The sequence below is a fragment of the Triplophysa rosa genome, linkage group LG12, assembly GCF_024868665.1.
Source record: "Triplophysa rosa linkage group LG12, Trosa_1v2, whole genome shotgun sequence".
Lineage (NCBI taxonomy): Eukaryota > Metazoa > Chordata > Actinopteri > Cypriniformes > Nemacheilidae > Triplophysa > Triplophysa rosa.
Window position 1 is genome coordinate 7,301,426 of NC_079901.1, and position 12,830 is coordinate 7,314,255.

The following is a 12,830-nucleotide window of genomic DNA, read 5'->3' on the forward strand; positions in this document are numbered from 1 at the left end:
GGGTACTTCAGAAAAATGCTAACAAAATAAACTGAATATCAATTTGTCCGATAACGTTTTTTATTTTAGTACATTTCGTGATAATTTTGTTATCCTGACTTCGTTTGGCCACAATATAAAAATGAAAAAATTACTGAACTACTATTTCCAGCTATGACCACAAAATCAGATACTCAACAGCACAATGTTTTCAGAGACTAACACTTTCATGCATGCATTTATACGAATTTATTGCTCCTTTTGGAAGATTTTAACTTATATACTGTACATACGTACTGTACGTATATACGTATTGGTACTGACCTAACCCTAACATTGGTGCAAATTTTGTGTCAAGATGCACACTATTAATGTTGGTTGGTAAGGCATGTTTGTAGCGTGTACGTTAATGTCCCCATTTAACTAAGGCCTAGTCCTGACCTATCCCAATCCTGCAGCCATACAGACGGCCAACCTTTCAGACAGCTGTGGCGCCTCCCGGTTAATCAAACTATTTGTGTGGTTTCAAGTGGTGGAGTATAAACGGGTAATGAGAGAAATAAAGATATATATATCGATGAGCAACCCCTGCAGAACCATAATCACTTCATCTTGACTCTTTCGTTCCTCTGGCCTTCTGGGAAATACTTTTCTTGATAAAAATCTGAAATGCTGGTCATTCTTCAGACTTGGCCACCCTGACCTTCAAACACATTTGCTGGAAAGGTAGCAATAAAGCCTCGAGACTTCAAATGAAAGCAAATGTCAACACGCACACTTATATACAGTCACATACATTCAAATACCACCAAGACATTTGCTCAGTCATATATAGCTGCACAGACACTGTGCAACACTTTTAATGATGTTCTGTTCCTCGCACACAGCATGAACAAAGTTCTGATCGGCAATAAACCCTCTAATTGGATTAAAGCAAATTAGCATTTGTAATGTCAGCTCAGTTTTAGTCACGACAATAATCTTCTGATCCCGGCACTGCCAGAGATTAATTATCACCTAAGACAATGAACTTGGAAAAAAATAACATGTCGTCTACAATTCTCCACTGGATTTTCAGGTGCATGCGTTTTTTTCCAAGCTGCTTTATTAAAATTATACATCTGGTTAAATCCAATGGAAAAGCGTTTCAGGTTAGATTTCACTGCCAAAAGAAAAATATTTTGCATAAAAAATTCAACCCATTTTAGAACCCTTAACATGTTTGGGAGGAAAACAGTTAAAACAAAAATAATGTTGCAGCTCCAAAGTCTAATTATTGTGATAAAAATGTCACAAGTCCTAAATGTGCCACATTCCACTCTCTCTTCACAGATTTAAGGCGAAACGTGACCAACAGTATGAAGATTGAACATTGATTCTGTTATTTCTGCTTCAGCTAGGGTGACCACCACTGAAAGGTAGCATAAAACTGTAATATATTAACAGAATCAAAACATTTGTATATATTCTTAACTACCTTTTAGCTCGTAAAAATAACTTTGTGTGTGTGTATATCGATTAAAAAAAATGTATCCGATTGATCACACATAACATTAATCTTTTTAAATATACTTATTTCACATTTAATCTCCAAATAAATGCAGAAACAACAGATTTCTTTGACGACATCATTCTGGTATTAGTACTAATGTAACTAATTAGTAACGAACGTCTCCATCAAATAGATTTTTTCTTCTTTATTTTAACATTAATTATGTCCGTTCAACATTGTAGTACAGCGTAATTGGGAGCTCTCGTGTGTCTAACGGGAGGAAATTGAGAAATTGAATTAAGTTCTCAAACACATTACAGTCTTTAATTCTGTATTTAATTTAGAATTTAGCATTAAAGCTACAAAACGCAATAAATTCCTCTTTTCTTTTGATCTTTGATTAACATAAATGCAAGGAGTTGTGAAAATGTCATTAATTTAGGATTTTATTTAACACGTTAAAACACTGTGTTTACGAAAATGCTAGACAAAACAGGCTTTCGGACATAATCTTGTGTGTTGTTGTTCATTCAAGCATGAAAGAGAAATTAATACGGGTGCTGTGCTGTCTGACAGAGATTCACTGACGTAGCCTTTAGCTCGTGACTGTATACACCAGACAGGACCGCGTCCCACAGCTAGAAACTGTCTATCTATACTGAACGCGTCAAAGCAACCGTTTCAAATCACGCATAAATGGTTAAAAGGCCTTCACATAAATAAGAGCGTGATTATATAATGTAAGGCTAGACAAAGGATGACAAAATAAACAGATTCATTTTTTGCAGATTAACGCAGCATCTAAGGCATTAACGTTGACAGCCCTTTAAATAAGGCAAAGAGGGACGGGTGGTCACCCTAGCTTCAGCTGTTTAATTGAGATGATTCTCCCAAGTTCTCACTGCTTTCAGCCTTCTCACACAACTGAACAGAAGCCGAGCTTTTCAGAACAGAGTTTTCAAGGTGGGATAGGTGAGCCCAATCAGAACCCCAGCACTCAGGACACGCCCTCCAGAGCTCAGCCTATCACCATACTGGTTCAGCAGCTGAAGAGCGACACCATTGGTCCATCCAAATCCCAACTATGACAGAATGAAAAAATAATGACCCAAGAGGTGGAGGTAATAACTTATTACTTCAATAAATGCACAACTACTTAATAATGGCTAACAATGTTGATATTAGAATTCCTGCCAATCCAAAAGTAAAACATGCGGATCATCACTAAAAAACAAAGCAGTCTACACAATAAAACCTTTCCATGATGTAACTTGATCATGATCCAAATTTCCTCAATGAACTTGGCATTTGATGATCTGATCTTAAATGATTGTCTGTTGGTCCTCGGGGCGTCGGAGTAAATGAGATTCTACATTTCAAGAATGGTTCTGCTGGCTTGAAGAACTCTAATTTACCCCTAATTCCTCCTGAGATTGAAACGTCTCAGATGAGCTGTGCCCAGTATGGAAGCAGAATTTGAATATGTAAATATGAACAGACCATTAATACCTGAACTTCATATTCGCCACCTCCTCCGGGCTTTCCATCACCGGTGACATCGTACTGTAACAAGGACATAAGGTGAGGAGAAGGGCGGAGCAAGAGAAATAGTGAGGGAGTTTAATATCTGACATGCTGCCTGGTAAGTAAAGTACTTATGATTATTTAAAAAAGAAAAAATATGTAATCATCTGTTCTGATGTTTGTGTAGTGCTTAAAACATGTTCATTTTTATTGCCTAATGTTGGTCAACTCATTTGTGAAATTACTTACATATTATATCATTTAAATATTCACTATTCTTCCGTTGTGATAATAAATGCGTTGACTGTCAAAAAATTGAATTGTTTTCATGTTGTTTCACTTAACTGTAAATGCTGGTTTATTTAATTCTTATAAATAGATCTTGACTTAAAATATATTTATCAAAATAAGCACTCTGGATGTCATTTTTAAATTTGTTCTTGGTTAATGACCCTCACATAATAATACATTTTACTGCAACAATTGCTCAATTTTAATCCAGTTTTTGTAAAATGTCTTGACATTAATCGGTTTGAATAAATACGTTTTAAATCACTGCTGACCCCAAACTCAATTCTTGATTCTTGACTGTTGATCAAGTGTTAACACTTCAGGGCAATTAAGCTAAAATAGATGATTTTAGCTGTCTTTGCATATTACACTGCATAATTTCCCCACCGAAAAACACACCTGCATTAAACCTGTCAAGACGGTGAAAATTCATGTAGACTTTACCTTCTCATACATGGCGTCATAGTTGACGTAAGCCAGCCAGTTGGTCTGAATCCACCGTTGGGTCAAATCAAAGGCGAGCTCTTTAGCGAGGGCGGAGTCGAGGCCGGACAGCCCTGAGACATATGATGATGGATGGGGTGAGACGTGGGCGGGTCATTTAAATGGCAAATTCACCGACTACAGAACATCATTAATCACATCTTAATAGCCACTTCACAAACTCGGAGACGAGATGTGACGGCAGGTAAATTACATTCTGAAGGCAATAATGTGATTTAGTTCACATATTTTACCTGCTGAAGATTCTTCATGTACGTTTGCTTCGAGTTATAGTATATATTAAGTGCCTCTCAGAAGTTGGAGTCCCGTTCGTGTGAATAACGATGGACGATAACGTCGTTTATGCTATGCTTGTGCATTACAGTTTCACATTTTAAATGTGCCACCCCTTTATATTCAACTGGATTTTGATTGGCTGCCTTTTTTTAGTACCGTTACAACTGTGGTGTGGACGCCCTTATACTCGAAAAGTCATTCTAAATGTATCTATAGGTCCTTGGTATGAATGAGCCTTAAAATGTTAGAGACCAGAAGCAGCTGACCTGGATTCTAGAGAGACCACCACTCCGAAACAACATGACCGGGAGCATGCATCCAGTAAACCTTTGCTTTTAAGACACACTGCATCTACATTCACAACCTATTTTATTTATGTAACGTGACCTATGAAACTAGATCATCAATAACTGTGGGACTTGATGTTACCTATTAGGATTTACGAATTAGTGGCTAGTAGAGGAATGATGAAAACACTGGAGGCCGGAGATGAAATTGACCCGTGTGTGAATCTACTGGTAAGATTTAAGAAAAAGGGCTGCGTAGTCTAACACGGGTCTACATATCAAATCACATCACATGGTTTCTTAATGTTCCTAGTGCAATACATTTTAAACCAAAGACATGTTTTATTGTCATTTGCTAGACGAATAGTAAACTGAAACAACTGTCTGTGTTCACGTTTTTCTACCCAAATTATGAAAAGTAGCATGTTTGGGAAAGCGTATACCTTCTATTATCATGTGTTGAAGAGGAGGCCAAGCATTAGGCATGTCCCACTGCTGCCCGCTCGCACTCAAAGATGTGGGGACCCCATTCGGATAATCCAGAACACCACTTCCCTAAACAAAGATGCACGCTCCGAATCAGACCGGATATTAAACAACAGCCTGATATCTGTGCATCGAGCGCCATCTGGTGTTACATCAGAGCTCTGCATCCATTCAAAAGGGCTTGTGGCATCTCACTTTTCTGTGAAACCCTAATATACTGTTGTCTTAGTTGGTTTGCAAAGAGCCACAAATAACCAAGAAACCAAACTGGGAAGTGAGCAAAGGTGTTGCCCACGAGACTTTATTGGATATAAAGAAATAACGATTTTAATTTCCTCGCAGTGTGTGAGGAAGGTGCCAATGAAAGCACCATCACGTCATACTGTGAGACATCTGGAGCTCGACTGCAGTCGTAAGCAAAGTGAGGAGATATCGCTCACGTCGCACAGTTGACGGTAACCCGGTGTAGTCTGTAACATGAGTGTTTTTAACGTGATAGACTAACCTTAAGGTACTGCACGGCCTGATCTCCCATCTCAGGTTTAGAGTAACAGCGTGCCCACAGAGGTGCCATGTTAGACGGGTAGAAGGATGCGTGTCGGGACTGGGTCACCAGGCTGAAATCGAACCAGGCTTTTCTCTTTGGATCCCACAGTAAACTTTCAAGCGCTTGAATCCTGGCAGAAAGCGCCTGATCGTATTCTACTGCCTTCTGCTCATTACCTACAAGAAACAATCACAGTATATAACCTACAAACCCCATCATCCATATGCCACTGTAACTCTTATGATTCTGTATTTATAGCTGAGGAATTAAAATCCTATAGCAGTTTTTATATACAACAGTATGTACTGCATAACAGATGAATATGCATGTACGGACTATGTGACTTTGATCATGAAATAAATTATGATCTTAACATTTAAATAACACCTGGATGACAAAATGGATAAGCCTGCTGAAAAAAAAACACTGGCCAAAACACTATAGAAAATCTAATGGTTATAATGGGAATTGTATTGACTAATGGAAACCATAATGGTGTCTACTGGAATGTGATGGATCCTGTTGGTAGGATGTTATATCCTATTGGAATAAAGAACAAAACACTACAAAAATGATTTTTTTGAATTGTTCATAATGTTTTTTTTAATGGAAACCATTAGAATTTCTGTAATGGTTTGTACTGGGTTTCGAATGGTTTTTAAGCAGGGCCAACATTGCTAGATGCTTTGGCATTTTTATAGAATAAAATAGACGGTAAATAAATATTATACAAAATAAATGGATTCGTTTGTTTAGTTGCTGACTAATTCTAGTTCTTAAGTTTTGAAACTTTTAGAAACATGTTTTACAATTGAACCTATAAGAGAACACACATTTGTCCTTAAACACATTTGTTGTTGTATTTTTAAAATACAACATTCCGTTTTCTTTAAGATACACAGCCTCCACGTCGCCACAATTCTTTCGGAACTTGTTTTAACTCGTTTGGACCACATTTCTTGAACAAACTGAGTACAGAACATGTTATTAAAACATTACAATTGTAAGAGGGTTGAAATCTACCAAAAACACTACTGACACTACAGCATGTGCCAAGCAGATCACAATTTTGGAAATGTTGTCATGGCAACACACCTAATCCAGATGTTCAGTAGATGTCACAAAGGGAATCCATTGGTTAAGTCAAGGATAAATCTTTAAAGTGATACTTCACCCAAAAATGAAAATTCTGTCATTTACTCACCTTCCAGTTGTTCCAAATCTGTATGAATGTCTTTGTTCTGATGAACACAGAGAAAGAGATTTGGACGAATGCTTGTAACCAACAGTTCTTGGACCCCATTGTCTACCATAGTAGGAAAACTTGCTTTATAAATTCTTTGTTCTGTTGAACACAATGGTAGTCAAAAGTGCCCCAGAACTGTTTGCTGTCCTACATTCTTCAAAATATCTTCTTCTGGGTTTAACAGAACAAAGAGTTTATAATGTAGGACGGCAAAACAAAACAAATCTAGGGCACTTTTTACTACCATTGTAATCTTTCTATGTGTTCATCAGAACAAAGAAATGTATACAGATTTGGAACAACTCGGGGGTGAGTAAATGACAATGTTTTTATTTTAGTGTGAACTATCCCTTTAAGGGTTAAATGGGGAACTAAATGGGAAAACACCACAAACTGGACTGAAACAAGCATCTGCTTTATGAGCATCACAGCTCAGTGCATCTCACCGTTAGGCCATGACTGGACCCTTACATTAGGTGCTTATGAAGGTTTTAATATAGATGTGTTTATTATAACCAGAGGTGTGTTTGCTTTACCCAGGGTCCTGTGGAAGGAGGCCAGCAGTCGCTCATTGCGGCACATGATGGCATTGAGGTCAGCAGGCAGGATGGAGCTGGTCTGTGTGTCACGCAGGGTGCCGCTATTCATGTTCAGACTGTCTATGTACCAGCGTGTAGAGAAATCCCAGCCCGACTCCGCTCCGGCTTTTAGTTCTGCCCAGAGTTTCTGCTGAGCCTCTGCAGTGAAGAAATATACAGTGTAAAGAATTCTTGTAATTTTGCAGTCACTGGTAATTTAGGTGTAAATAAACAAGAGTACTGTAAATCATTAAGTACAGAACAGCACACAATGTTTTACAAAATGGCAGCTGTGGTTGCCTTATCTCTGTATAATACACAGTAAACATCTAAAGAAATTTACAGCTTATACTGTATACAGAAATAAACTGTTCATGTTTATTTAAATGTCACTAAATAAATAAATAAATGTGACATTTTCATTGTTAGTTTTTTATTTTTGCTCTCTTATGCCATTTCATATTATAAATATTAATAATATAAAAAAATTATTATTAACTGTTTGTTTCCTAAATTTTTGCTGTCACATCACAAGACGCATAGGGAATGTTTGTCAACTTCCCACATACAAACAGCTTTACTATGCAGAAGCTGATCAATATTAAATAGTTAAGTCTAAATAGACCCTTCTCAAAAACAACAGCTGGTTGATTAAGGTGAAATCTTTTTTTTTAGAATTAATATTTATTGTTTTAGGTCAAATAATTGAAGGTAAGAAATTACCTAAATCAGAGCTTTAAGAGCATAATGAATAGTTTACCATGCAAACAATTTGTCCAATTCTGACCCTCCTTTCATTTCAAACCTATATGACTCTTTCTTTTGCAGAACACAAAAGAAGATATTTTGAGGAAAATAAAGAAGATATATTTTGAGGAAAATTGGTAACCAAACGACATTAAATCCCATTGCCTTTCATTGTACGAACACAAAAACAGACACGTTTCTCAAAATATCTTCCCACTGATTTCCACAGAGGACAGTCATATACCATGAAAATACCGTCATGTCATTCAAAATCTGTATAATAATTTTCATTTTCGGCTAAATTCTAACATCTACAAGAAGCATCTGGTTTCCTACCTGTTGACAGACCCTCGGCCAGTTCTACATCATCACTGTAGGACTCAGGCCTGCGCAGAACATCAGATCATTTTCTTTGAGCAAAATGTTATTCTTGTCATACATGAGTTTTACTCTAGGGCTGTACAGCACAGTCTCACCTGGGCCCTGCCACTTGTACATTATATCTATTCAAAATGTGTGTCGCTCCATTCGTCACTACAGCATGAGAGCGATTCTGCATCCAGAAGCTGTACTCCTTCTCCAGCACCGGCAAAACCCTCCTTAACGCACACGCACACACAGCAGAGCTGATGAGACCAGCAGCGCAGCACCCCAATATTCAAGAAACCTGCAGGAGGGCAATTTTTGTGAAGGTTACCTGAGGAAGTCTTTATCTTCAGTGACCTCAAAGAAGCTTTCCACCATTAAGGATAGAAATGGAGGTTGACTGCGCCTCTCATAATAAATTCGGCCTCCGTTGGGGACAAAGCCGTACCTGAATGGAATCAGGAACGAAATATAATGATAAAATAAGAATAAAATAAAATATCGAATCAAGTCATTTTGTACGATTGAAAAACAAGAGCTAAGCTTAAACAGTGCTTACTTTCATTTCAAAGAATAACATTAACATCCCATTCTCATTAATTGAGGTAACAATACTTAAAGGTCTATTAAAAGGCCAGTATGTTGTTTAATAATACAGTTTTGAGTCGATAAAACAGCTAACGCTTGACATGCTTGCACAGCAATTTAATTGGATGTTTTGCGAAATTAACTTCAAGCTGTCGAGTTGTGGTCTCACACACACAAATACAAGAAAAATAGCACACCTTTCCACCAGGAACATGAAGTTCAGAATCATTCCTCGAGCCGTTTCAGTCATTTCTGACAAAAGAAGACCGTTTATAATCCAATACGAGTCCCTGAAGAACAAAAATACAGAATTAGCAACATTATAACAAGAAAATAAGAAAGGCTACCCTTCCTAACTCACTGCCCTGATGCTGCCGGGATATGGGTGGTTGTCAGGGTGTTGCTATGCATCTGTTGTGTAAATATTTGCTGATTGGTGAACTAAGGCAAAAAAGGCAGATCGTGATATTCAGGGCGCCCGCATCAATGCAAAGTCAGAATTTTTTACATTTTTTATTATTGTTTTAAATGGTAACAGCCGAGTCGCACAATTTCAACAGTTTTTCATGATTGTAGGCCAAACGGTCCAGTGTTTTCTATACACAAAAGTAACACTTCGGGAGAGTTAAGTCCGAAAGTATAGTTTCCTTTTTACGCGGACACGAGGGACAGCGTACAGTGCGCGTGACGCAAATTTCATCATCAGAATATAAATTCTACCAGAATTTTGTTACCTCGCATAGTACGCGCAGGTCGCACATGTTCATTCCAATTCTTGCAGTAATTAGTTTAACCACCAGGTGGCAACTGTGTCCTGGGAGCTTCGATTCAAGGATGTGGAAGAAAACTTGACCCCTGTAGGCCCGGAGAGGTATTGCAATATGTTGTAACGCGCATGCGTCAAAACCCGTGTGTGTGTATATGATTTGAAGGAAGTATACATTGTAAGGCTGTGCGTTCGGGTGTTAAAGCAACACTTTGTACTTTTTCTACCTTACAATAAGGTCTCAATTATTTCTGTGGTAGAACAACTCTTAACCGGACGTATTCTACTACCGCTGCTACCCGAGGAGCCTCATAGCGGCTACAAGCACACTCTGTAATTTCTGTGTTCGGGTCGGCACACACAGCCCCACCCATCCCCTGCCTGCAGAAGAGATCCAAAAGACGTTTCTGCATTCGCCGGTTTCATCAGTTCAGTAAACGAATTCACGTGTATTGCGGTGCCCACGAGGAAGCTTATACAGTGACATTATTTACGACACTAGTAACAGACAATTGTGCTTCTCAACCACATGGGGGAACCTGTGAGCAAAAGTTCTATAGTGCTGCTTTAAAAAAAAAAAAGTAAAAGAAGCGAAAAAATAATGTATACCACGGACTTTGTATCCAATCATCTAATCCTCAGTATATGAAATCGCGTGCGTAACATTTTTGTGTGCTTGGGAGGAACTAACCAGTAGTAAAGTTCTCTGAAGCGTCCACCTGGCACAACGACTGGATGTGGGGTGTAAATTTGCGAGTACAGCTCGGGGTGGTCTCTGACATCATCACGGATCTGTACAGTAAAGCAATAACAAATATTAGATCAATGTTACGGCTTATTGAAAATAATTTTTAAAAAATTACCTTTCGACCTAATGACTTCCACAAACGATGCAGTTCTTCAGCCCAGCGACGATATTTCGGATCAGAAATGTTGGACAAGAATTTTGGGCTTTGAAAAAAAAAAAATGAAACTAGATGTTCACTCAAAAGTATGAAATCATTGAATCAGGCTCATGTATTTTAATGACTTAAAGGGGTCATATGACACGGCTGAAACGAATATTATCGTTTGTTTTAGATGTAATGCAATGTGTATACAGGATTTAAGGTCCAAAAACGTTGTATTTTCCACATACCGTGCATGTTTGTATCTCCTCTTTGCTCCGCCTCTCTGAAACGCGCTGATTTTTTTACAAAGCTCATCGCTCTGAAAAGCGAGGTGTGCTATGATTGGCCAGTTAACCAGTACATAGTGATTGGTCGAATACTGCAAGCGTGTGATTGAAATGTAACGCCTCTTACCATATTTGCAACATCAGGTTCCAAAGCAATTGTACTGACAGGTACGCCCACCTTACTTGCGTATACATTTGGGCTGTCTTAGTCAAATCAAACCACGAACTGATGTAGATTTGTGGGGGTGTGGTTACACGAGGCGTTTCAGGCAGGTCTGGGTGAGCAGTCGCTTTTAGATAGAATGCATCTTTTGTTATCACACTTTCTTTTTTGCAATTTTACGTGTCTAATACATGCATGCGGCAACTTATAACACACCAAAGACACTGAAAAACACGTGTTGGCGCCATATGACCCCTTTAAGAAATACAAATGTTTTTTTTTTGTTTTGTTTTTTAAGTATTTTAAGAGTTATTTTACAGAATGTGTTGGCCTTTTTATTTTACATGCAATGAAAATGAATGGGGACTGTGGCTTTATTATCAGCTCAACTTGACCCTAAAGTGATAGTTCACCCAAGAATGAAAAATCATTTACTTGCCCTCATGTCATTTCAAAACGGTACGACATACTTTCATTTTTGGGTGAACTATCCCTTTATGGAATCATTTATTTTTCGTATCGACAACTCGTCCTCTTACTTAGAATGCCAATCCGGAGGAGTCCACATCTCAAACTCTTTACCCGGCTCTTCAAAGTATACATTGAGGAACTTTATTAGCTCCGAGGATGGGACAGTCTTGTTTGGGAACCCAGAGGTCAGATTCTCAAAAGCTTCCACAACGACCTCTACAGGTGAGAAGGAAAAGCAGTGAGCGAGAGAAACCACATCACAACATTCAAGCTTTTCAGAGCGTAAACATCTTGGACCCACCAGGATGAGCGGTCAACTTCATATCAACAAAGTGCTTGTCATCATCAAACAGCTGAGCCATCTGAATCTGTTTGAGGATTTGTCCAGTACAGTAGATCTGACTGATAACAACAAACAGACATGTAAGGTTACAATAATAGACGCGGTTCCTCACAGGTGAGTTCACATATCAAGATGAATAACTCTACTGCATTAAGTTCAAAGTTCAGCTTTACAACATCCAACATTCCACCAGGGTTGTCATCGAGTTAAAGTTCAGAAATAAGAATATGTGGCTGTGGAAGTCTTTAAACATGAGTCTTATCACGGGAATAACTTTCACAAACCAAGCACCAAAAGCAAGATTTCCAATGTAAGAGCTGCGACATATTAGCGTGTTATTATAATATTGAGTTCATCCTATTAGATGATTCAGAAAAGGTTCTTCAATGGTAAAAATAATGATGTGATATGGGAACTAACCTGTCACAAGGTTCTGGGAGTGCATCTCCACATGAGAAAAGCAGAACAGATGAAATGATCTTCACATACAGCCAGTGCATTTTCAGATAAAACCTCATGTGGATCTGATGGCTCTTTACCTATAAGCTTGAGTTTAAAGCTCTGTTCGTGGGCAATGATCAGCGGGTGAGAGGACAATTTAATAAAAAATCATTAACCGCGCATAAGCAGACTGACCCCTATGAAGATAACATAACGTGGGACTTATTAATACCAAGTATAAGTTGTGTAACAGAAACGAAATTGAAGGAATTTAACACAAACACTGCCATCTAGTGAAACAAAAGAGTACTGTCACAAAGGGTTTAGTATAGGGATAGACTTTCATTGACGTAAATAATGCCGTGTATGTAACAAAAACAAAACAGTCATTAAAAACAACAACTCTAAGGGGTTAGGGCCTTTCATGCCACAAACAAAACATCAACTGGTTCATTAAAAGAAAAAATATTGGGTTTAACATTTCTGGTCTAAGACTTTAGGAGTCAAAGAAAGAAACCGAGTGCATTTTATGCTAAATGTAGAAATGTAGTTGCATTA

At 38.1% G+C, this 12,830-nt stretch overlaps 1 protein-coding gene across 1 annotated transcript; it reads right to left on the reverse strand.

The window, feature by feature from the left end:
* Positions 1-162: 162 nt before the first annotated feature.
* treh (trehalase (brush-border membrane glycoprotein)) lies at positions 163-12,352 on the reverse strand. The gene is made up of 15 exons (XM_057348047.1): positions 12,252-12,352; positions 11,790-11,890; positions 11,557-11,704; positions 10,541-10,628; positions 10,369-10,469; positions 9,109-9,201; positions 8,655-8,771; positions 8,434-8,556; positions 8,294-8,343; positions 7,169-7,369; positions 5,345-5,562; positions 4,797-4,908; positions 3,731-3,843; positions 2,981-3,034; positions 163-2,553 (listed from the first exon to the last, which is right to left on the reverse strand). Exons 1-15 carry the CDS (start codon positions 12,347-12,349, stop codon positions 2,416-2,418), a joined length of 1,755 nt encoding a protein of 584 aa, XP_057204030.1. The 5' UTR covers positions 12,350-12,352; the 3' UTR covers positions 163-2,415.
* Positions 12,353-12,830: the final 478 nt, after the last annotated feature.